Source organism: Hibiscus syriacus, unplaced genomic scaffold (genome assembly GCF_006381635.1).
Source record: "Hibiscus syriacus cultivar Baekdansim isolate YM2019G1 unplaced genomic scaffold, ASM638163v2 tig00001674_pilon, whole genome shotgun sequence".
In the NCBI taxonomy this organism is placed as follows: domain Eukaryota; kingdom Viridiplantae; phylum Streptophyta; class Magnoliopsida; order Malvales; family Malvaceae; genus Hibiscus; species Hibiscus syriacus.
In genome coordinates this window covers 153,850-179,764 of record NW_024061880.1, presented here as the reverse complement: position 1 = coordinate 179,764, position 25,915 = coordinate 153,850, and the positions used below count along the sequence as shown (strand labels likewise).

General features: G+C 33.5%; 3 protein-coding genes and 1 pseudogene across 4 annotated transcripts; 1 reads left to right on the top strand and 3 right to left on the bottom strand.

Moving 5' to 3' along the window:
* The first annotated feature begins 209 nt into the window (after positions 1–209).
* On the top strand, positions 210–3,173 carry LOC120130937 (probable WRKY transcription factor 57). The gene is made up of 3 exons (XM_039148083.1): positions 210–713; positions 1,989–2,132; positions 2,806–3,173. Exons 1-3 carry the CDS (start codon positions 304–306, stop codon positions 3,170–3,172), a joined length of 921 nt encoding a protein of 306 aa, XP_039004014.1. The 5' UTR covers positions 210–303; the 3' UTR covers position 3,173.
* A 6,373-nt stretch (positions 3,174–9,546) lies between these two features.
* LOC120130630 (zinc finger protein ZAT4-like) lies at positions 9,547–10,572 on the bottom strand. Its single transcript, XM_039147835.1, has one exon. It carries the CDS (start codon positions 10,558–10,560, stop codon positions 9,592–9,594), a length of 969 nt encoding a protein of 322 aa, XP_039003766.1. The 5' UTR covers positions 10,561–10,572; the 3' UTR covers positions 9,547–9,591.
* A 3,564-nt stretch (positions 10,573–14,136) lies between these two features.
* Positions 14,137–16,751, bottom strand: LOC120130476 (annotated as a pseudogene).
* A 3,786-nt stretch (positions 16,752–20,537) lies between these two features.
* On the bottom strand, positions 20,538–22,501 carry LOC120130880 (UDP-glucose 6-dehydrogenase 2-like). Of its 2 annotated transcripts, none has more exons than XM_039148033.1 (2): positions 22,378–22,501; positions 20,538–22,123 (listed from the first exon to the last, which is right to left on the bottom strand). In XM_039148033.1, the coding sequence occupies exon 2, from the start codon at positions 22,096–22,098 to the stop codon at positions 20,656–20,658; it is 1,443 nt and encodes a 480-aa protein (XP_039003964.1). In that variant the 5' UTR covers positions 22,099–22,123; positions 22,378–22,501; the 3' UTR covers positions 20,538–20,655. The 2 variants fall into 2 exon arrangements, with proteins under 2 accessions (XP_039003964.1, XP_039003971.1); XM_039148040.1 differs by having other exon boundaries at positions 20,539–22,101.
* Positions 22,502–25,915: the final 3,414 nt, after the last annotated feature.

The window sequence follows — 25,915 nt, the reverse complement described above, 5'->3', positions numbered from 1 at the left end:
TCCTCCTCTCTAGCTTAAATATCAACCTCCCGTAACTATTTTCGGTTGACGCCGATTTTTTAAAACTTATCTTTTCCCTATCCCCCCAGCTTCTCTGACTCGCGCGTGCTTTTCATTCTCCAACTTTCCATTTCCCTTTTCTGTTTGGATGACGGGACTAGGAAACTAGCCAAAAACCCTAGCTCTCTATCTCTCTCCTTCGTTTCTTTGTCTCATGGTCCATCTACGTTTCTTTTAGATTTTATTTTGATGCTTTGAATCCTTTGATTTTCTTTGTTATTCTTTTGGCGCGAGGTTTAGAGGATGGAAAATAAAGAGGGCCTTGATCCAGCTGGGACCGAGTTTAAATCCGATTCGACCTCGAGCTGGACACTCGCTGGACCTGACTCGGTCTCGGATAGCGTCAATTACTTCTTCGATAGGGAAAGCAGTATACTGAGTGAATTCGGTTGGAATATTTTACAACCGGACCACGCCGATGAGTTCGGAAGGTTTAGTGAACTAGACCAGACCAACACCAGGCCAGATTTGGCGGGAAATTTTAGTGGCTCATCGAAGAGCTGTGGTGCGACTGGTGGTTCGTGTTCAGGGACGGCGTCGAATCCGGGCAGGTCAGCTGAAGTACCGACACCGAATCCGTCGGTGTCTTCGAGCTCCAGCGAGGATCAGCTGGAGAAATCAACGGACATCGGCGGGAAACAGCCTGAGATACCGTGAGTATTAGTTAACCAACAATGAGAATGAAAAAGAAAAGAACTTTTATCCTTCAGCATTTTTTGTGTTATTTCGTGGGACTGAGTCGTAATTAATTCCAATTTCGGAGGGCAAAAACAACAGGTGGTAATAAAAGCCATGGCATCGAAAAGGCATGCTTAAATCAGAGAGAATCTCCGAGTCCGAGAAGGTGCAATTTTCGGTGTCCGTACACTGAAACTGGAAAAAGAAGATAACAACTGGTTTTAAAAAACGGCGATCGCGATTTCGGCCGTGATATAGTGGTTTCGTCATCGTCCGAGTTACTCGTGAAGACCGTAATAGCGATCGCGATGGTCTTAATAGCGCCCGCGACGGTCACAATCACGATAAATTTAAAATAACCGAAAACGCGATCATGATTTGAAACCCGGATAACAACCTTGTTGTTTCATGCAAGTTGGGGGAGGAAGGGGCTTAGGTAGATTCGTAAATTTAGAGAAATAATAGGTCCGATTAAGTCAAATTGAAGGCCAAAAATTAAAAGTTACATTTTGGCTATTAACGAAGTGGCCGTCTTCACCGCCGTTACTGCGGAGGAAATGCCGTGCTTTGCTTTCAGATTTTTCTTTTTTGTTCTGTTTTAATTAAGTCAAAAAGCGGGAATATAGCTTCTGGGAAATTCCCCTTTCGGTAACAAAAATAATAGATACTGCAAATTAGAATAATTTAGGACCATCTTCCATAATTTTTTTTGAAGCGTCTGTCAGTTTTTCCACGTTCATCCCCTCCGGTAAAAGTTAAATATATAGGTTTTAGTGTTACTTCTGAGGTGGACTTCCATTTTTTATGAATTGGGAAATGCTCTTTATGGTTTCACTTACTGGCTTTTGAAATGCATTCATTTAATTTTTTAAAGAGAGAAACTATACCTTTATTTATGAACATTTAGTAGCATTTAAGGTTCATAAAATGTTTTTTGCTATAAAAGGGATTTGATCAGACATCTCATTATATCATGAATTTCTTCCATATTATAAGAAAATTCTTTGTATTACTTGGAAACTTGATTTTCATCTCATTGCAGTATATATATATATATATATGAAGTATGTGATTCAAATATTTTTTTACATTACATTGAATATATGTTCTTCAGTTTTTAATCTCTTTCAATTGAATAACTTGAAAACTGAAACACATGCATTAACCTTCTTTTTAGCAAAATATTTAATGCTTAGGATTCATTTTTCTCCTCCATGTTGATAGTTGTAGGTGGATTTTTTTTTTGGTAGGAGTAAGGTGAGGAAGAAAGGGCAAAAGCGAATTCGGCAGCCACGTGTTGCTTTCATGACCAAGAGTGAAGTTGACCATCTTGAAGACGGATACAGATGGCGGAAATATGGACAAAAAGCTGTTAAAAATAGTCCATTTCCTAGGTCTGTTGCTATTTCTATATTATTCATCTTTTGAATTGATTCAATGCATGCCTTTTTTCTATTCAACAAAATAAACTTCAACTTGAAACATTGTAAATCATATATATTTTCCAATATTATAATGAATTTTCTTTTCAAAAGTGTGTTTCGATGAGTTTTAAACCTTCTTTGATCCTTGTTATAATAGGAGGGAGATTCATCAGTTCATTGACAAAAAGATATCCGAAATCAAAGGGTTACAAACTAGCACTAAATGATACCTTTCTTCAACAAAGTTGAATATATAGATTATTAAACCACTAGGTCATAGCATGAGATTCCCTCGGTTCATGTCTATATGATTTATAAGAAGTGTCTATGGCATATGAAGATTTTCTTAGAATGTTAGTTCCACTATCCTTTTGATTATTAATTTGACTAATCTTTATTTTTCAAATACTGCATAAATAATTTCCTTATTCAGTCGTATTTTATGTAAGAATATGCACAATATGCATGCATTTTCTAAAGTGAGGTCAAAGTTATGAAGTATGTAGAGTTGCAAAAAGCCTTGATAGGCTCCTTATGTTTTGGGTAGTGAAATTATGACTTCATGCTTAAAATCATTCATTAATTGAAGTAAAACTCTTCAGAATCTTTGTGCTAAACATGAGAAACTTAGTTAATTTCACAGGAGCTACTATCGCTGCACAAATAGCAAATGTACAGTGAAAAAGAGGGTAGAACGATCCTCTGAAGATCCCACAATTGTCATTACTACATATGAAGGTCAACACTGTCATCATAGTGTCGGTTTCCCCCGTGGTGTTCTCATCAACCATGAAGTTGCCTTTGCCCATCAATTTACTCCTGCAATCTCTCAATTTTATCATCCACATGGGATACAGTTACATAGGGAAATCCCTCCAAGCACAACACAGTCGCACCAAGTATTTATTGAAGTAAGAGAATCTCGTGAGCTTCCAGAACCCACCCCACAGTTCTCCAAAGATGAAGGGTTACTTGGGGATATTGTGCCTCCTGGAATGCGTAACAGATGAGGAAAAAAATATGGTATGCATATCTTCCTTGAACCAAGTTTACATACTCTCAGTCTCAGACTGCCATGCTATAACTCTTTGACGCACTTAATCTGCATGAATTTTGTGTGTTTGTTCTCTTGTCTATGTTTGCTTCTTGTATGTTGACTATTGAGCATAGGAAGTTGAAAGGACTATAGTTTCAAAAGTTTTTTTTGTTTTTAACTCAAAGAGGAACTAGTGATTACTTTGTGTTAAGTTATAACTTGATGAACGGTGGCATAACCCTGGTCTGATGTTTTATGTTCTATGGTTTAACCCTGGAAGAATCTCTAGGTTGAACTGTTGTAAGTACCGTTTCCAAGTCAATAAATTACAGTCTGGCTGAGCCAAGAAAAAGGTAAGGGAGATGAAGAATGCCTGAAACACCGAGCATTTTACTAGTTAGGGCTTCAACTTAGTTATTGATAAGATTCAGCCTCCCATTGGTCACAAGGCCGTCACAAAACTACATAGCTTCTTAGCTAGTACGATTCTAATGGACCACTGTGATTAATATTTGGCTATTTAACACCACAAGGATGAGATATATATAGAACCCCCTTTGACATTTTTTGACCAGTCCTAATCTATCTTGGAATGATATTGTACTGTAGCACTAATCGACTGCGACCTTTAACATTGATGGATATACATATATTGTGATATATGTACAATGATATGGTAGATAGGGTGACGGTCATCTTTGTAATTTACTTGTTCCCTCGCAGCAAGATTAGTTCACGGTTATCTTTGTAATTTACTTGTTCCCTCTCCCTCCCAGCAATACACATTATAAGGTTCATAGAATCGCAGTTTTCATCGGCTATTTAGTTTTCTGGACTGCTCTATTTTATCTTGATGATGCCAGCTTTATTAAGCTTAATCAAGGATCCTAAATGGCCTATCTAGTCATCATCTATATGCGTCGGCAAGAGATTTCATGAAGTCTTAGCTTATTATATGTGGTTTAGATTGTTTTAAGAGATTAGTGAAGTTAAAATATATTCAAAGGCTTCTTATGTTTTGACCAAGAATTTGGTTCCAATTATTCTGTGTCATCTTATATATTAATTTGCTGTGGTGTGATATAAAGATGTCTTGAATATGGAACTAAGTCTATTATACAAGGATTCCTTGATTCTGGGTTTTTCTAGATTGCACCAAATATTGTTCTGTCTTGGAAAGGGAGGGCCTTCTTTTATATAGAACATCCCTATCATCATGATTATGCTGATTGATCATTATAGGAGGAAATAGAACAATTCTTTTTTTGCTTTCCTTCTCTTTGTGATAAAAAAAGTTGAGGTAAAGCTGCTCTAGTCCAGAATCAGAATATATCTTCACCTTCATAAAAGATTAAAAGTACTACTTATAAATTACTCACCAAATATATTATTAGTGAGACTCAAACTCTAATGTTTACTAAAATGCTAATGAATGTTCAACCAACAAAACTACATAGATTATTGACAGTGGCGAACCTTGTGGAGATAATTTGGAAGGGTCTAATCAAATATTTTAATTTTTTTTGGAAGTCTTATCAAAGTTTTTGAAATTTTTAGGGGTTTAATAAGATTTTTCTAAAGAAGTTGAGAATGTGATTATTTTTAAAAATAAAAATAAAAATTAGAACTGTACTTTTAATTTTGAGAGAACCTGATTAAAAATATTAAAAAAAAAGATTTTAAGAATTTTTAAAAATATTGAGAGGGTATAGTAAAAGTTTTAAAAAGATTTTGAGTAATAAAATGTAAATTTTTAAACTTCGGGGCAAGACCCCTCTGGTTGTCGTTACCATCCGCCCCTTATTATTGATGGGACTGGAACTCTAATGTTGGTTGGTGAGTTGGTTAGTGAGTGTTGAACAAAGAAAAGAATAACTTCTGGTTCATACCATTTGGGAAACGTGTCTGTTTACCAGACCTACAAGAAGAGTGAAAAAAAAAGCGGAAAGACAGAAAGCGGGATTAGGTCTTTGTTCAACGCTTGTGGAGGTGATGAAAGATGAAGAAAAAGCAGAATGATTGGTACTATTTTTTTTTTCTAGACACGTCAAAGGATATATGAAAATCTGGTTGGAGTTGAACTTTGAAGTGTGTGTGCCTGTCGGTTTTGGAATAAAAAGCATAAAAATCAAGTGGAGAACATTAATCCGATCCATATAGTAATAACTAATATGCCATAAGAATTTAGGGTATATAGCTAGGTTATACAGTTCTTTTATTCATTTGACACTAACCCTGTTCTTAGTTCTTTTTTCTTTCTTTCCAAATACAGGTTATATCCACCGATTTGGTAGATGAAGTACTGAAGGTCACTGATCTTGCCCTAAGGATCAGCTAAAGAGCCTGCAAGTGCCAAACCAAGGCAATTCTTTGTTTGTTTCAAGATAAAAGTGAGTTTTCTACCAGAAAATACAATTCCTTTCTCGATAGTATTTTGCTCACATGATGAGTTCATTCTCGTAATGGGAAGATTTATCTAACCTAAACCCTTCGCATGTAATACATGCATATGAATATATGTATGTATAAATCTAATATTTGATGCTTATGCATGCGGATATATCTTGAAATTCCTGTTTACTATTAGGTTTAAATGCAAGAGGTTAGGTACAACAGTTCACATTTTTTTTAGCTCTAATACTGGTTTTTAGAGCCACTAGGTTCTGACTTGCGCTACTCCATACACTGATAATCAATATTTTGTTCTAAAAGGAGAGTTTAATATTAATTAATTCTAAGCTTAATGAGGAAATATTAAAACCATGTGTGTATATATAGGTTTGTGTATGTTACACTACCTTTTATGTATTGGATCTGTTGCGCTGTTATCGATATTAACTTTGGATCTCATCACGATTTCGTACGTGACTGTGAAGTGCAGAAATCGGTAAATAATAATGAATAAATGCTAATAATTGGGTGCCACTTTCTTTCTTCTTTTTTTGGCTTAATGGGCGCCACTTGTTTTTAATGGCTCAGTTGCGTGAATTTCAATGTTGTTTTAGGGTGTGTTTGGTTGGAGGAACGTGATATTTTCATGAGAATGAAATTCATATTTTTTCGTTTGGTTGGCCGGGAATGTCATTTCCGGTAATCTTACATTACTAATATTAGATTTTTTGGGATATATTACCGAGAATGTCATCACCTCACTTTCTTTAGGTATTGTTGGATTACCGACGTTTTAAACTAAAATGCCCTTAAAATTTTTTTTCTTTCAAAAATATTCTTAATCTTTCATTGAATAATAAAAATTCTACGAAGGTTAAATTATAAATTTATCCTTAAACTATTTTAGATTTACAAAAAAAAATCTATAATTAAAATTTTATATGAAGTTCAGGGGTTAAAATAAAAATTTACCCTTTCATTAAACATTTTTAAATTTTTAATTTTGTAAAAAAATTATATAAATTTTATGAATTTAAATTTTTTAAAGAAAATATATAAATATTTTTAAATTTGTTAAAAAAATAAATATATAATAAGGACAATTTGATCAAATATACATTCCAATAATCATTTATTCATTTAACCAAACACGGTAATCTTACATTCCTGCTAAACCAATCAAACACAAAATATAATATTTCAAGTAATCTTATTCTCTGATAATCTTTTATTCGTATTGATAATCTTACATTCCGTGAATACATTTAATCTTCCTCGGCCCCTCTACTTTTTCTATTATTTTAAACCTTTTTTTCCCCCGAAATTCTCCCTTTTAGTTAAATTTTTTGTTTTGGCTTTTTCTCCTAGATTTACGATGTTTAATGGTTACATAGAACTCAATCAATTTAAGGTTAAACTAATTTCGATTTTATTTGAAGTTCTAATGTTATTTATATACCTATAAGTTCTCAATTCAAGATCTAGATAGATTAAAGATGGTAACCTAATATGTACCCAAAAAAGATATGGTAACCTAATGAGGCAATAAGGAGCGAATTTTTGCCTTTTCTAGTTTTTATGTTTTGTCTAAATGTAACCTCGATTTTTATCGTACCCTAACAATAAAAAAAAGGTTAAATACACAAATGATCACTTATGTTTGTGTTTTGTTCGCTTTTGATTATGATTACAAAATACATAAGATATTGTTACTATCGTTTTTATTTAATTAAGATATGATCATTTTTATTTTTATTTATTTAAGACCTGGTCACTATAGGTTAATTGTCGTTAACGGATTAAGTTACGTGACATTTTGGTAGAATCACACATTTGATCCCTATTATCTACATATTCTCTCAATTTAGTCATATTTTTAATAAATTAAAATAAATGTATTCATCCAATCGAATGATGTCACGTGTCATTGGTGTCATGTGTCACAATTTGGTTGCATGACTAACTCTATTTTAATTTAGTATATTTATTTTTCACAAATTTGGTTTGCTTGTTAAATTAAAATAATGTTAGTCCTACAACCAAATAGTGACACGTGACACGACACGTGACACCAATGACATATGACATCACTCGATTAGAGGATTAAGTTTATTTTAATTTATTAGTAGCATGACTACATTGAGAGAGTATGTAAATAACAACATCTAAATTTGCGATTATACCAAAATATTTAATGACAGTTAACTCGTGATGATCACATCTTAATTAAATAAGAACGAAAGTGATCATATCTTATGTATTTTGAGATCAATGGCAAAAAATAAACAAAACACAATCATAAGTGATCATCTGTATTATTAACCCAAATAAAAAATATCATATCTTATAATTTGATTTTGAAAAAAAAATCTATTAAATCAAATCAGATTAAAACTTGTTGATTTCAATTTTTTACCATACCGATAAAGATCAAGCTTATTGACTTTTCTTCTTCTTCTGGGATGTGTCCACTTTCCACTCATTTAGAAGAAAGATGTAATCATTTCATAATTCGGAGGTATTCTACGGAAGCTGCTTTCAATCTGACGTTGGAGGCAGCCTACTATCCTACCTCTCCTTACCCCATTACATATGGGAATAAGGGTCAGCTAATTTTTATGTAATCCAATCAAGTCCTTCTAGTAAATAAATATAAGGTTTTAATAATACTTACTTTATTAATGGATATTCAAATTTAACTATAGTCAATAAACAAAGTTGATAATTGGATTTTAATTGTCAAACAAATTGAAAATTTAAAAATACAAATGAAAAATGATTGAAGTTTATGATAAAAGCACGTCAATTTATTTCGAAATGAATTTTAATAAGAAACTCTTTTAACCGACAAAAGTCGATTAAAATGAAAATGAAAGAAAAAAATATGTTAAAAATATGGAAAGTCATATGAATTTTATCCAAAAAGAATAAACATATATAGTATGCGTTGAAGATATATATGTACACAAAGATAAACACGAATCAAATCAGACAACAACCATACTCATATATGAAAGTCTTGGTTTGGTGTGGTCCAAAAGCTCACATACCCAGCAAGTTTCTACGAAGATAAAATAATAACAAGCATTTTGAGCCCAATTAGGATTTTCCACCATTTCCTAACGGGCTCCTTTATGATTGAAAGAAAACCCCAAATTCAATGCCCTAAATCTCACTCCACCACCATGATTCAGCTTTAAAAGCACAACAAAAATCGAAGCCCATTCAAGCAGCAAACAGATCAATTAACGTCCTTCTCAAGTAGACGCTATCAAAGGATGAGAGAATATAATAAATGATCAACGAAACAAAAGGGACATGGCGTGCTGTAATAATTATATAATAAAGATAAACAAGTGTATACCACCTGTCAAATTAAATGCCAAAATGTACCAAATGTTCATCGTTGTTCTCTCATGTCATAGATTATTGACATAGATTATTAAGAGCATTACTTTTCGTTTTCCTAAAGTTCGAATAATTACGTCTATATAGTATACATGTGTTGTCAATAATCAATAAATATTATAAATAAATACTGTATTATAATCTCTCGTACTATTAGAAAAAAGACTCCATGTATCTTCCAATGTTTCAATGCCATCTCCATGGCTCAAAGAAAGGGTAATATTTTAATTTCACAAAACTGAACTAAGCTTTACCTACTTTACAAGCTTGGCTTGGTAATGAAGGTTGACCTAAGTTCTTGAACTATTTGTTCAATGGGGGAGAACATTGTGATAACTGATAAACAAAGGTCACTTAAGATTGAGAAACTTTTGATATTCAGATTCGAGCTGAAAAGAATTTTAGAACAAGAGATTAAAATCTTCCAACATTTTTCTATAAAAAAAAAATCGAACTTTTTATTACTTGACTCAAGAGACGTAGCGGTGGATAAACTTATCTTTGTTAGAGACAAAAGGAGAGCATTAAGAATGATGAGGGGCATGTCATTTACCTTATAGCAGAAGGATAAAAAAGAAGTAAAATTTGTTCATTTTATACACTGTAAATTGCATCTTCTTCACCAGGAGCTGGAAGGTTAAGGTCAATTAGAGGTGGCAATGGCATCTCTGGTGAGTCTTGTTTGATGAGCAATGTTGTGTCCTCTGGATCTCCAACAAAATGTGACCTTTTGTGACCTCCCAAAGCTTGGCCTGACTTGAAAACCCTGAAACAGAAAGGGCACTCGTGCCCTTTCTTCCTCTTTGACCCTAACTTCTTCTCAGCTTTGCCATTCGATGAACACTTGAATTTACTCACATCTTCAGCTCCTATTCTTGACTTCATTTTCTTGGGTCCAGTCTCGGTAGATTTCAGCTTGGTTTCCCTTTGTTTCTTAACAGATGATTTAGCCTCCAAAACAACCGAGTTGTTATCTGAAGAATAAGCAACCGAGTTCAATCCTTTGTTACAACCAGAAGAGTCCCTTGAAAGCATCATCAAACACACAGCAACCTCTTCTTGTTCTTGCTGATCCTCAATCCCTGAAACAGATGATGAACCATTTGGTATAGAAATTGAACAGGTACAATTTTTTAACCTTGTTCTTTTGGATCTCCTCATCCTACTTGCTGATTTTTCAGTGTCTGATTGATCATCACAATGATCCTCAAATCTCTGGAAGACCCTCTCTTTCTCAGAGTGACAAACCATGTGACCACAGAGTGCTTTCAATGACTGGAAACCCTTACCACATTCTTTGCAAATCATCATCTCTCTGAGCAAAGTGCCATTGCCTGATTCATCAGAAAATCTCTTGCTTTTCTTGGGGTTTCCCCTCAGATCATAAGTTGCATTAGATGTGGAAAGAAACTTGTTTATGGAGGAGATTTCAGCTCTTCCCTCTGCTTCAGCACGATTCTCATTGTTCATATGAGTCCTCATGTGACCCCCTAAGGACTTACCACAAGGGTACCTTTTGTTGCAATACTTGCAAACAAACTTCTTCTCTCTATTTTGTTCCATTAGAGAATGATCACTGGAAAACTGAAAATGCCCGGTAAATCAAACAAGAACAATGACTCATTTCTTATCTCAAATCTTCAAAAAGATTGCATTTTTTTCAATGATCTTTGCTCTCACCAGGAACAAAGAATCAAAATCTAGATCAAGGGGTAGAGGAAAAGAAGAAAAAGAAAAACAGATTACAAAGTTGATTGCTTCCGTTTCAGTGGAGATGATGATGATGATCAAAACGAGAATTGGCAATGAGATGTGACAGTTTCTGTTTCAAGTACAACAAAAGAGATCCGACCCAAAAGATACAATCTTTAAAATCTCATTTTCATCTCATCCCAAACACCTTATTCCAGTGAAACCAACAACAAAATCCTTTTGAATTTGAAAAATCAAACTTTTAAAGGTGATGGGTCGCTAATGAAGGCAATGATCAGGCTTACAAGAAGAAGAAGAAGGAAGAAATAAACCCATGACTTTCATTTCCTCTCTCTGTATATACCCTTCGTTTTTGTATTGTATTTGGAGGAGAATTCCATGCATGTAAGCAAAGAGATTAAAAGGGAAAATTAAAAAGATAGGCAGCACGTGTATTCAAGTGAGAACCATCCGGTGATAGGAATTGAACGGTCGAGATTTGTTTTAAGGATCCCCGACGAGTGAGGAGTTCTTCTGTTGCAACATCCAAACAATGCCTTAGCTTTTGTCTTGCTTGTAAGGGCAGAATCTCCAATTCATCGTACCTTTGCCTCCACTAAAAGAGATCAGTTCTGTATATGTGCCAGTATGTCAAATTGTGTTTGGCCCCCATTTTCTTTGTTTTTTTCTTTTACATATTTCGATTATATACAGAGATGAATCGAATCGGCTTCTTAAAATATCAATAAATTCCTTACTACTTAACTCGGTAATCATCCTTTTATTGTATTAATCTAAGTTATGTACACATAAAGAAAGTTGATAATCCAATTCCGTGTGTCGTAACCGGTTTTCGTCCGGGTACGAAATATTTACTTGACGGGAAAAGTGATGTGAATAAATGGTTTTGAAAATAATTTGGGAGTCGCCATCGGCCTTTTGGGTCAGGTAGGTCGAATACCTAAAAAATATCTTTTAAAAGAGTTTTTAAGAAAACATCAATTAAAAGATAAACTGATCTGTGTTTTAACCAAAAATTCGTTCTTTTTAATAATAAAAAGGGATTCGTGGTCGGTTACGTTTAGGGAAGGATTAGCACCCCTACAACGCCCAAAATTGGTACTTTTTAATTATAAATTGTCTCTATTATTAAAAATTAAAAATTCAAAATATATTTAATTTAAATTTATTACTATAATTTTAAGTAAATTTATTAATTTATATAAATAAGATGTTTATTTATTTAGAAATATCAGAAAATAGCTTCTAGGTGTTTTAAGACAGTTCTTTCCTTTGATATTAAAAAATAAATAAATATTAAAACATTTATCTAAAAAATAGATTAATATATACAATTTATAAAAGTAAGACATTTATTTATTTAAGAATATCAGAAAAGACTTCTAGGTATTTTAAGACAGCTCTTTTCTTAGATATTAAATAATAAATACATATCAAAATATGTTTATTTTTCTTAAAAGTAATTTATAAAATTAAATTTATAAATAAGATTTTTATTGAATAAACAAATAGAATAAATAAATAAATATTATATAAATATATTTATATAACTTAATAATAATAATAAAATTATCATGAAGATAATAATTTAAACATATATCAAACGTAATAATAAAATAAAATAACAATAATTAAAATTAAAAAATTAAAAGTAATAATATTAAAAACTAATGGATCATATTTATAAATATATGAACTTAAAAATTTAAAAATAATAAAACTTATGGTTAAAATTAAGATTATATAAAATTTAATGATCAAATTATAAAATATAAATATTTAAGAGACATGATTAGAATTATCATAAAATATAAATACTAGTAGTGTAATTAACCATTATTTATTTAATCAGTGATTAAAATAGAAATATTAAAATTAATAGGGACTAAATATGATATTTATCCTAAATATATTATTTAATACTGGTAAGGATTAAAACATAATAAAATAAAATTCGAAGACTGAATTAGAACATTCAGAAGTTAGTTTTAGTGACTAAAATGAATGATTACAAAACTCGGATGGCTACGGAAAGGGTTTAGCCATACATGTAAATTACGCATATACCCCTTCTCAAAACGACGTCGTTCGGGAAGGGGTATAAATTCCCCAAATGGCTGGCCCGAAGGGCCAGCTCTCTCATTCTCTTTTCTCCCTTCTCTCTCAATACTGAGAGAGAACTAGAATTCTCTCGCCTCTCTCTAAAACTGAGAGAGAGGCCACCGCCCGGCAGCCGTGCTACGGCGTCGGCAATCACCACCGGCCACCGCTGCCGGTGGCAGGAAAATTTCAAAATTTCCCAAAATAAAGATCCGAATGTCCTAAAGACGAATCCGGTGTCCTTTTTCTCTAAAAAGCCTTGTAGTTACCTAGATCTACAGAAATACTCTCGGTATTTCAATTTCTTTTGCGGCGTGCGAAGGTTCTGACTATGGCGTAGCTTCCTCGGTGGTAAGTTTTCTCACTCTATTCTCTCTTTGCTTTTTGATTTGTTGCTATGGGTTTTGTTTGGCTTGTTGTTGTTTGTTATCTCCGGTCCTTCCTCTCCTCCTTTTTTTGCAGGTTCGGTGGTGGCTTTTATAGCCACCACAGAGTCTTCTTCGGACCGGATAATAGGGCAAAGTTTAGTGAGTCACCAAACTATAGTGGTGACTCACTCTAGACTTCAACGTGTGCGGCTGCTCTGAGTCTTCTGGAGTCTTCATCGGAGGCGTGGCACTGGTGGAGCGTCGGCAGTGGTGTTGGCAGCAGAGGAGGCGCCGCGTGGTAGTTGAAGAGGCGGCTGGATGATACAAACCCTAAATTGGGTTTAGGGTTTGTTATGGGCTTCTGGATCTGGGCTACCAAGTTTGTAATTGGGCCTCGATTTGGGTTTTGTAATATTAATAAATAATAATAATAATAATAATAATAATAATAATAATAAATTTTAAAATAAAAAAAAATTGATGTCTACACCGTGCAATTCACTTTGACTTGATTTTTGAGAATGCACTTAGATCATAGGAAGAAGTACTTTGATCCTATATTGGAAAACAAGTTTATGAGAAGTTATTTCGAACATGTCGTGAACTGTTTGTTGATTAAGCTAAATAAATGATTAAGAACAAAAATTTTATGTTAATTTAATAAAAGAACGAATACAAACAAAGGTGTATCTGATTCATTTATGTTCGAACATTATCATCGCTAAATGATAATGCCACTATATTGTCATTTCATTGACATTAGATAATAGTTAGGGTTGTATTCAAGATGACAACTTTGTTGTTTTCCTACTAAAAACTTGGACGTGCTTAGTTGACACAATGCAATCCCATATAGCACGCAATGCTAATATAGAGATAAAAGAATAAAACAAACCGGAGAAAAATTTTGGTTGAATTCATCAATGCAATAGCAAGGTACTTTTATGATAGCTATCACCAGCCTTGTATTAAAGTCAAATATCATATACAAAAGCAAAAAGGATCCCATTTGCTGAAGCAAAATACAGTTGGTAGATGATTTACAAGGAAAAAAATGTTTAAGAACCAAAACCTTGGCCTTATCTAACGAGAAGATTCTGGACAATTCAAGAGCAAACTATCTATTTCTTTATCTCATGTGTCTTGTCCGAAAATCTCTTCGATTATGTTGGATGTCGGCAGGAGATCTATGCCTTTTGTCGAAGATGTAGAATACCTAGTGTCCCAGATTTTGGCATCACATGTATCCAATAAATAAACATTTCACCAGCTCACTAGCTTCATCTAGTTTACCTTGCTGCAAAGACTTGCTGAGGTCGCTCTTCGTTCCACTAACATGCAAGTTAGCCTTTGTGTCAATCAGATTATGAGCGTCAATCATGTTTGGCTGAAACTCGAAAGACATACATGGGTCATACTGTACATTGATATCCTCCATTATTCTGAAACCCTTGTCCGTTTGTTGGAAAACAGAATCGAACCTGCTAGCATCAAATGACTTCGTAGCATGTCCTTTGAACGGAAGGGTTGTACCATAATCCTCCCTTGTTGCAGCCCTGCTATAATATTCGACACCATTATCACCATAGGAGTTGCCGCTATCATCATCCCCGTTGTTATTGTCTTCCTGATCAGCAAGGGATTCAATAGAGTCTTCATCTTCTTCTAGAGCTTGAACTTTGTAAGGCTGTTGATTTCCATAAAACTCATCATCGCTATCAATGTCCAGACTACTGGATCTGTTTTGAATAGCTCGCCTCTGAAGGATAAAGACATTGAACTAATAGCTGACAAGCTCTCTGTTGGATCGTGATGGGAAAACCACTGACAACTGCTTCCAAAATTTCTTACCCAATGATACTGGATTATTGTAAACAACCTCGTGAAATGTCTCTTCATCTTCTTCACTCCATTTGTATGCTACATCTCTCCCATGTTATAAAACCCCATTTTCACAAATTTTCATGCCCAAGGGATTCCCGTAATAGTTTCCATGCCTCCATAACATGCTGTTGCACACATCTTGAAGAGCCCCTATCCAGGCAGCTACAATCAGTTCTGCCAGCAGCAACATTACCACTTTGGTTAGCAGACAAATCCGAGTCGGCATTGAATGATACATGTTCCCATCCTAATATCTTCACTGTCATTATGTGCCGTTTCTGAGTCATTCTGGGCAAACTTATTATTCTTCACGATGGAACAGTGGCTTGATGATTAGGCCCAAGTGGAACTTGTTTTCGAGGAGACCGATCCAAAAGTAAATAATAGTCATCCTCAACAGGAGAAAATGTTCTTTGCTGGAAACCAGAGTCAAAATATTCAGACGAACAGGTGAAATAGCTGCTACACCAGTGCCTGTATCTTCCTCACTAGAAGTGCTAGTGACCAAAGATATGGGAGCAGTAGTCTCGGAATCCTCTTCATACCACTGGTGTTTACAAAATCCACCCTCAACTTCAACTGCAGAAGAATATGAATCATTCGCATAAAACAAGAATAACAGCCACCCTTTACCTGAAATATGAGGTTTTGAAGGACTATAACTATGAGGAATAGTACGGCACACCGAGTCGGCTTGTCATTATAGCCAAATTGTCTCCAATTCTTGAAAGGAAGTTCTTGCAGCTCCTCATCTTCAAAAGGCCTCTTAAATCCCATTTAACACCTGTGGGACACACAATTAATTATAAGAGAAGGTATAATAATAATTTTAATGAGGGATAAAGATGGAGACGCAACTAATGCAAGTCAGTAGCACAACAGCAAATGCACAGTGACGCATAGTAAGACAAAAATACATCACTTTCAGAATAAGCTTAGGTAAAAGGAAACTGAACAGTAAACATTGTTTGACATAACCAAGAGATTTTGATATAACACTAAAAATATTAATTACAATGCACATGTCATTTCATTCTACAAGCGCAACTAAGATAAATGGTATTTCACCACCTAACAAAAAAAAGGTTTTACTTTAGTAGAAGGTTAATAACAATGCCATCAAAGCAAGAATTAAGACACTAAACACAGAAAATTGAATAATTTTTAATTATTAAAGTCAATTACCTCTAAATTGTCTTGATTTATACGCCGGAAGCCTCAATTGAGATGAGACCAGTAGTTACTGTCGTACTAAATTTGATTTAACTACGGAAAGACGCGTTTTCCCTAATTAATTTGGACTACTTGGAGAATCCCCAAATTTTGAAGAAAGCCCTAACCCTAAATTCCTATTTCGCTGAGAAAACAACAGAATCACGACAGAGAACTCCTCCGAAAAATCACGCCACAGCTTAAAACACCGAAACCCTCTAAGAATTTCAGATGGAAACGAACCCTAACATGAGGAACAAATACAACCCCTAGAAGGAAAACGAATCGAGAAACCTGAACAGAATTAGACCAAACCAAAGGGAGAAATCAACATGGATAGACAATAAAAGGAAAACCCATGAGAAATTGATGGTAAAAAGGGCTCGATCGAAGAGATTGAAGAACCCTAACCCTAGAAACACGTAATATCAACAGTCGGGGCAGAAAAGGAGATCAATCGAAAGGGAAGAACAAGAATTGAACGTAAAAAAAGTACTTTAATGTCATAATTAGGGTTGTAAATGAGACGAAATAGATCGCGAGTTATCTAGATCGACTCGATCAAGGCTCGATAAATACTCGACTCGAGTTCTTAACGAACCAAAACGAGCTATTCTATATTCGACTCGAAAAGCTCGTGAGCAGCTCGAAAAAAATGTTATATTATAATTTTAGAATTTTTAAAATTACATTATTAAAATATATTAAAAATACATTATTGATAATTATAAAATTTAAAAATATATTAAAAATTCTATAATACAACCAAATCATATTGTAATGCATTTAATATCAAGATACTATGTACTTGCATCATAAATCGATCCTAAATCTATTAATTAATGTATTTGTAATTAACCCTAAACCTTAAAACCTAAACAATAAACTCTAAAACATAAATCTTAAACCTAAATCATAAACTCAATCCCTAAACCTAAATCTGATTATATGATAATGATTAAGTTATGCACATAAAGGTAACATATAAATTATGAAAAATGATGTTATGTGACTATTAAATAAATCATTCACATACTTATACATAAACATATCAACATGCAAAATAAATATACATAACTTGGTGATTGAGAAATGATTTTATCATATCTTAATGATGACTATCGACACCATCATTGCTTTAAAGCACTGACTCACCAACATAATATTTCAAAAACTGACTCGACGACATAATGTAAACGGAGATTTGATGTACAAATACAACTAAAACAATGTGATTATATTTTATCATACCCTAGTCAACATGTTAACATCAATTTCATACAATCACTAATTTTTTAATGAAAATACGAGTTTGAATCATATAATAGTCAGTAATACATGATAGAATTATGATATATATAATTATAAACAATTAAAGCGTTTTAGAATGGAAGTAGAATTTGGGATAGTTATAAAGTAATATATGTTTAAAATTTTCTTAATCAATTAATAATGCTCACACATCCTACATATACATTTATTTAAACTCAAAACTTTATGAAAAACAACATTTCCTTTGTTACAAAATTATTAATATTTTAAAAATATACTTGAAATACATTTCATATAATATTTTATTTCTTAAAACTTGATCGACATTACGACTAATTCTATACATAATAAACACATTACATAGAAGAATTACATTTATTATACTCTAATATACTCGTCATTACTTGGTGTTATTCCCACGAGCAATAACTTTTCAAGAAATAGTTCGAGGGGTTCGTGAAACATCAAAGAGTTTGGTTTAATGCAAGAAATCAAGCTAGCTAATAACAGTTCAGTTTTGTTTTATATGTAACATGAGCACTTCAAACAAAACAGAAATAGCAGTAAAACAAAACAGCAAGAAAAAGAAGATGAATATTGGTATAATGATGGAAGCCATTGAAGGAAATTTTGTTTGAAATTTCAAACAATACGGGTTTCTAACTTGCGATTAGGATCTTTGATTTTCATCTTGCAATTTTGCTGCTTCACATATATATAGATAGATAATGATTGATTAATTAGATGGCTTTGCAATTTGGTTTTTCATTTGGATGTAGTTTGAAACTTCCTTGACTGGGAATTAGGAACAGTTGATGAGGTTTCAATTCTGTTCTAAAACATTTTCCCTTTGTTTAAGAAGGAAGAAAACAGTTGATGAGACTTCTGTTGCATTGCAGGATGGTTATGCTGTGATTGCGTCGGATGGCCCCGGTGAGTATCCTGTAATAACTCAATCAAGAGCTGGAAATGATGGGGTTGGTGACACAGTGACTCCTGGAACCGCTGCATATGTTACAACTGGAGGTTACTCTTCTTATTCTTGTTACCATGTTTCATGAACAGGTCCTGTTATCTTCTGTTTTCTGGACAATTGGCATTCCTGTGCAATAATTTAGGCACATTTTCTTATGGGGTCTTCAATCACTCTTATTAAGGTTATGTATTAATCTGTGAAATGCTAGCTGAATACTTTTTTTTTCACTTTGGAGGTGTGTTTAATCAATGTGATGACTTTGTGACGTGGAAGCCAGCAGTTGAAAATAATTGTCTTTAAAATGGAAAACAAATCCAGATCTGCAGAGAGAGCCAAAATCGCCGATGACATGCTTATAGGTTTTTGGAGGCCTTCATTGGAGAGTATCATGGAAGATGAAGAAGACGATGTTATCAGTTCATGAAAGCTTCAATCCATCCTTTTGTAAACTATTATTATACCCTTTTACTTAGCTAACATTTTTTGTTTTGGATCTTCGGGCTAGTGAGTGATGAACCGAGTTAGGCCTTAGGAGTTTTTGGTTTTGAAAATAGATTACTATCTCTTTCTCCTTTTTTACTGCAACCTTGATCTGGAGATGGAGATGGGGATCGGAGTTGAAGGTGGGCTGGTGGGGTGTGAATTTGGACAACCCCATTCGTGTGTTGTTGCCGAGCTGTTTAAAAGCAGTTCATATCCATATCGGTGGTTTTTGGGAATAAGGGGTAAAGGAGTGTATAAAAGGGGTGGGTTTGAACAATTGAAATTAACCCGTCTTCGAGCTTCAAACGAGCTTGAATTGAGCTTCAATCGAGCTCGAGTCTCGAGCTTTGGTCCTTGAATTTTTTTTGAGTTTGAGTCGAGTTTCAATATTATCTTTTGAGTTCGAGTCGAGTTTGAAAATTTTAGACTCGCGAGTTTTTGAGTCAAGCTTACATTTAAAGTTTTCGAGTTTAGTCGAGCTTGGCAATATTCGAGCTCGACTCGGCTCGTTTACAACCCTAGTCATAATATCTCATTGTCCCAATATTGTAGTTGATATCCATTTTGTCTTTATAATTACAAATTTAAGAGAATATAATTTTAAAACTATAAATTCTGAAAATTATAGATTCTATTTTTATATTTAAAAAATCATTTTTATTCTAAAAATACACAGAAATAACAGAAAAAAACAAAATAATAATTCTGAGAATAAATGAACAAAATGATAGTAGACAAAGATAACTAAGAAAAACAATAAGTAAAATGAAAATTAATCTAAAGTGCAAGACTCACTAGATATTAAGCATATTTTAAAAATAATTTTAACTTTTTATTTTGAATTCAAATTTGAATATGAAATTGAAACCCCTCTTTATCAATTATTGAGTGTATATATACCTTTATATTATACCATTTGTTCGTCCCAATAATTTATTATTTATTTAATATAAATAATTATTTAATACATATATGAATCAAACTTAAAATATCACTAATACCCATGCACACGTTAAAATAATTAAATTTAATATGTTAGATACTTTGAACTACTCAATTTTTTTCGATAATTCAATTATAATTTGAATTATTTTAAATTAAATTATATATATAAGATATTAATTTAATTTTTTCCAGTTAAATTCGGTTTCAACTGCCCTTCATTCCAGGCAGTTTTGGCTGCCAATCCATCTTGCTGCCCAAAATTAGGTGAAAACAGTAATGATATATGGTACTTTATTACAATTAATTGCTTTAATTTTGGTAATCCTTTCACCTGTATTTGGTAAATCATTTATCACTACAATTAATCGCACATAAAATTTTATTTTGATCTCCTTAGTCACGAAGAGGGACTGAATCATGATTTTAGTTCAAGGGGCAAAGTATAATTAACAATAGAAAAAGAGGGGAAAAATAAAATAAATAAAATTTAAAGGCCTAAATAGATATTTATTCCTATATTTTTTTTAATGGTATATATTTTATTACATTAGAAAAGCCAATACAAATCAGAGATTCTACCGGCTAAAAGAAGCAGATCCCGAGACAATAACAGTCTCCGATAGATAAAATAAACAAAATCTTAAAACTAGAAGCAAATCAAATGCCCTATGCCACTGCTGGCATGTCCTTGAGCCAGAAAATGCCCTATACAACTGCCGGCATGTCCTTGAGCCAGTCATCCAATGGCTTCCCAATGGAGTAGACGATAAACCCGATTTTCCTCAGCTTCTCTACATCGACGACGTGCCGACCGTCGAACACGAATGCAGGCTTTTGCATGTTATCAAAAATCTTTTGGAAATCAAGCTTTTGAAACTCATCCCACTCCGTGAGAATGCAGAGTCCATGAGCATCCTTTGTTGCAGTATATGCATCCGAAACGACACTAACATCCGTGATCGAGGTAGGACTCATCGGCTGAAGATGAACCGGATGGTCCCAGTCAAACTTCTCCATCGAAAGATCCCTCTGAATCTGGTCTTGGCGAACTTGAGGGTCATATATGCTCAGTTTAGCCTTGTCACCTATCAGCCCTTTGCACACATCGATTGCCGGTGTCTCTCTAGTGTCGCCGGTGTCTTTCTTGAAGGCAAATCCAAGGATGGCAATCTTCTTTCCGGAGACGGTGTTGAACATCGAGGAAACAATCCGGTTAACGAACCGGGTTTTCTGGTAGTCGTTCACCTTAATGACTTGTTTCCAGTAATTGGCCACCTCAGGCAGGCCGTTGCACTCACAGATATAGACCAAATTCAGAATGTCCTTTTGGAAACAAGATCCACCAAAACCAACACTGGCATTCAAGAACTTGGGTCCTATTCTCATATCCTTCCCGACGGCATGAGACACTTGGCTCACATCGGCCCCAGTCGCCTCGCACAAGGCCGACATAGAATTAACCGAAGAGATTCTCTGAGCCAAGAAGGCATTGGCAGCGAGCTTGGAAAGCTCAGCAGACCAGAGATTGGTGCATATGATTCGGTCCACGGGGACCCAATGTGCATAAACGTCCCTCAATGTTTCAATAGCCTTTTTTCCTTCTGGGGTCTCCCTGCCACCGATAAGAACACGGTCAGGGTTGAACAAATCCGAAATCGCAGTCCCTTCAGCAAGGAATTCAGGGTTGGACAGGATCTGAAAGTTGATCCCTTTGCTATTGTGCGTCAAAATCTTCTCGATCGCCTCGGCTGTTTTAACAGGGACGGTCGATTTCTCGACCACGATCTTGTTGGATTTGGCTACATCGGCGATCATTCTAGCAGCACTCTCCCAGTAGGTCAAATCAGCGGCTTTCCCCGCCCCGAGACCTTGGGTTTTCGTCGGTGTGTTGACTGAGACAAATACGATATCGGCCTCGGAGACATGTTTCTCGACATCGGTGCTAAAGGAAAGGTTTTTGCCCCTGCATTTCTTCACCACATCGTCGAGGCCTGGCTCGTAGATGGGGAGTGTATCACTGTTCCAGGCATTGATTCTAGCTACAGATATGTCCACGACAGCCACTTGAATGTTGGGACATTTCAGCGCAATGACCGCCATGGTCGGACCGCCGACATATCCAGCTCCGACGCAACAGATTTTCACCATTTTCTAATACAAAAAAGAACAGCTCCTGAAACAAGTAATCGATTGAACATCTACATTAACAAATACTGATATCTAAGCTACAATGCAAGACGAACATCGATGAATCCGTGGTTCTCAAAATGAAAAACAAAAACAAATTAGAGGACTATAACAGGCTAAAAACAAGGCAATCAATTAACAGGAGGCCATAACTGCAGTAAACGGACAGCGATGGAAAACAACGATAGATCCAGCAGTTAAAAAGAAACCAGAAAATTAAAAAATTTGAAATTAAATTACCTTTATGAGGTTTCAGCTATTCGATCAAAGAAAAAAGATTAAGAAGAAAAGGGAACAGAAAATCTTGGAATAGAAGTGGGAAAAGTTCTTCAGGCGAAGAATGAGGAAATCTGATTACCTCCCCACTGTTTATATACTATATTCAACTAACGTTCGGGTGACTGCATCCCATTTTCATGGCCAATATTGCATTTTCTTCTGGATAAACTACACTATAGGTTATTAAACTTTGTAAAAATGATTTGTTTGGTCAACAACCTTCCAATTATTATAAATTAACCATTAAACTTTTTAAATGATTACAAAAAAAGTCGTAAACATTTACAAAATTATCTTTTAATTATCAAACTATTACAAAACAATCCTTAAATTTATCTAAATTTATTACTATTTCAACGTTACGTGAAATTCCTTTCAATGATTATTTTATAACATTTAATAGATGCTTGACTAAAGATAATTTATATAGTTCAATAATTTATAGTATATTTTATATATCTTTTAAATATAAAATTATTTAATTAAAACATATTTACGAGTTGATTAGTATTACTTTAGTTATATGGATAGGAGTACTGAGATAGTTGTATACCTAAAAATTTTAAATTCACATATAATTTATATATATCGGTATTTGCTATTGATGATCGAATTCACATCATGGAATTTTGTAATTTTACACATATTAATTTCTAATATAATTTTTTTAAAAATCATACCTTAACCTCAAATCTGGTGTTTGTTTTTGTATGTATTTAAAGAGATCAATCCATCTTATTTATAAGTTCACGACCAATCATTTATTTATAAAATTTTCATTTATTATATTCTTATAATTTTTAAAATTACTTTCACATAATATATCAATTCATTTCATTTGTTAGCATATATGGTTTGCAATTGCAGTTATAGTTAGAACAAGAAAATATTATTTTTCATATTGCATGAACCAAACTATCTCGTTAGTAAATGAATTGTTGTCGTTCTTTGAGGTCCCGAGTTCGAGCATCAGAATGGCAAGGTCTGAGCGTTCAATGTCAAATGATTGAAAGTTATCTTTTAACATATATCGCCTTGTACTTACCCAAATTAATAGAAAAAAGGTGGAAGAACGAATTTATAAATGTTTTGGGCCTAAGTGCAATATTTCCATTGGATTAGATTATAATTGTACGAGTGCTTAAGGGACTAAAGAGTAAAATGTTCGTTTACCCTCTACCTTCTTCCTCAATTTCTCCCAACGTTGCTTTTCTAAGATTCGAGGTCAGGGGTGCAATCAAGTGTTGGAGAGACTTTGATCTCTTGGTTAAGTGGTCTAATTGCTTGGGTTTTGGCAATATTATATTAAAAACCCCATTAATTATTTTATTTGAATAGTAACCCCTTAACAGATTCGTTAAATAAATACTTTCAAATTGCACACGTATGATATCTCGCGTCCTATTCAGCGCGAGAACGTGTCTATCTATCCATAAAGGAACGTCCAACGTGAACGTCCGACTGAACGACATTTTCATAGGATGTAATTTAATATTGATATTTAGTACCTCACGTTTTGCGTAAAGCAAGGTTTTCGAGAAAATGAACCGCCACAAAAAATTATCGCGAGTGTATTAAGGTATCTCACGTTTTCAAAGCGCGAGATCTTTGTTTTCCATTACAAATCCCATGTGTTAATATGCATGTTCAGGGGGCATGTTCGACGAGTATTTAATCTTGAAATTTTGGACAATTAATAGATTAGAGGCATAGTATTGATTTTTTTCTTTTAGTTGAGACAAATATAGAGATATATGAGATATCGCAAGCTGGTTGAAAATCGATTGAAAATGATTCCAAAGTTTATTTTGTTCATTAAGGAAATGACAAAATGGTTGGGTAGACATATTCGATGTTTTTTTCCTAGTAGTCAATCTAAAAAATTGCATAATTTCTAAGAGTATAAGTGTAGTATTGCAACTGATTTTTGGTCTAAACGTGAGGTATATTTTGTAACACCCTAAATCCGATTGGATCTAAACTTTTGGTCATTTGCATTTCATCTTGTATTCAAAAATCCCTTTTTTATGACTAATATGACCTCAAAGTCATCCCAATTAAGCCCAACAACTTAATTTAGAATTTCACATGTTCATTACCTCTAGGGTAAACTCGAAACTACTAACCCGTAATTTAGAGTGCTACGCATTCAATACCACTCGCGATAAATTTCTCACGGTGATTCATTTTCTCGAGAACCTTGCTTTACAAAAAACGTGAGGTATTAAATACCAATATTAAATTATGTCATCTGAAAAGGTTGTCCACGTCGGACGTTCCTCGTGCCTTGTGGATAACGAGACGCGTTCTCTCGCTGAATAGGACACGAGATAATCTTACGTGTGCAGTTTGGGGTATTTTTCTAAAAATTTATTAAGGGTTATTGTTAAAAAATAATTAATGGGAGTTTTTAATGTAATATTGCTTGGGGTTTTATTCTTTCTTATATATATATATATATATATATATATAATTTAGTTCTTTTTAGCCTTTAAACAAATGGAAAATTGTAATGTTGGTCTCTCCAATAAATAATGCACTTGAAATTGATTTGGGGCCTAACAACAAAGCTAGTGTACCTTGTTTAAACCTCTTTTCAAGTAATATGCCATGAAAGTGAAGGATTATGAGTTGGAATGGATATGAAATTCAGATTTAATTAGTTTTGATTTGATTTAATTTTATTAGATTGATTTTTTAAGAAAATTTAGATTTGGATTAAATTCAGATTTAGGGTAACAGGTCTGTGGTTAAATTCTACCAAATATCATAATGTAATTGTATCTTATATATTTAAGAATAATCGTATAAAATTGAGTTTTAATTGGACTTGATCTCATAGGATTGAATTATTTAAAAAAAATAAGGTTTGGATCGAGTTTCGATTTAAAGAGAAAATTCTTTGACATGATCCCACTAGATATAATAATGTAATTATCTATTATATAGCTAGGAATAGTTGTAACAATATTTCTTTCTCTATATTTTTTCAGTAAGTCTCTATCCATTGAATAAAATTGATAATTATATATATTTATGTCAGGTAGGTACAGTGCGAATTTTTACCTCTTAAAATTAGATCAGATTTTAAATCGAATGAAACCTCTCTAGACCCAGATTAAATTAAATCAGGCGATACGTTGAGGATATAATACTCAAATTTATTTCAGATAAACAACAATCCCCTAATTTTTTTAAATTAGATGTCTTTTTAGTTTCTAATAAAATTAATTCTTGACTCTCTAATTTTTCTAGTTTATTAACTTATTAATTAGAATTAAGGGTAAACAACACATTTAGTACCTAAACTATCAATTTTGGTCTGTTTTAATTATTAAACCTTCAATTTTTTCAAAATCATACCTATGTTTAGTTTCATTTCATTTCAATACCAGTCGCTAAAAACTTAACGCGATTAGTACCTAAATTATCAGTTTTGGTTCGTTTTAGTACTTCAACTTTCGATCTTTTCAAAACTTAACATTAAATTTTTCACAGG

What these genes read in the sequence shown, in the direction of transcription:
- LOC120130937 (XM_039148083.1), top strand. Translation starts at nt 304, where the DNA reads ATGGAAAATAAAGAGGGCCTTGATCCAGCTGGGACCGAGTTTAAATCC. An exon ending in GGGAAACAGCCTGAGATACC is followed by an intron (nt 714 to 1,988) that starts GTGAGTATTAGT and finishes TTTTTTTGGTAG; the next exon opens with GAGTAAGGTGAGGAAGAAAG. An exon ending in AAAAATAGTCCATTTCCTAG is followed by an intron (nt 2,133 to 2,805) that starts GTCTGTTGCTAT and finishes TTAATTTCACAG; the next exon opens with GAGCTACTATCGCTGCACAA.
- LOC120130630 (XM_039147835.1), bottom strand. Translation starts at nt 10,560, where the DNA reads ATGGAACAAAATAGAGAGAAGAAGTTTGTTTGCAAGTATTGCAACAAA.
- LOC120130880 (XM_039148033.1), bottom strand. Translation starts at nt 22,098, where the DNA reads ATGGTGAAAATCTGTTGCGTCGGAGCTGGATATGTCGGCGGTCCGACC.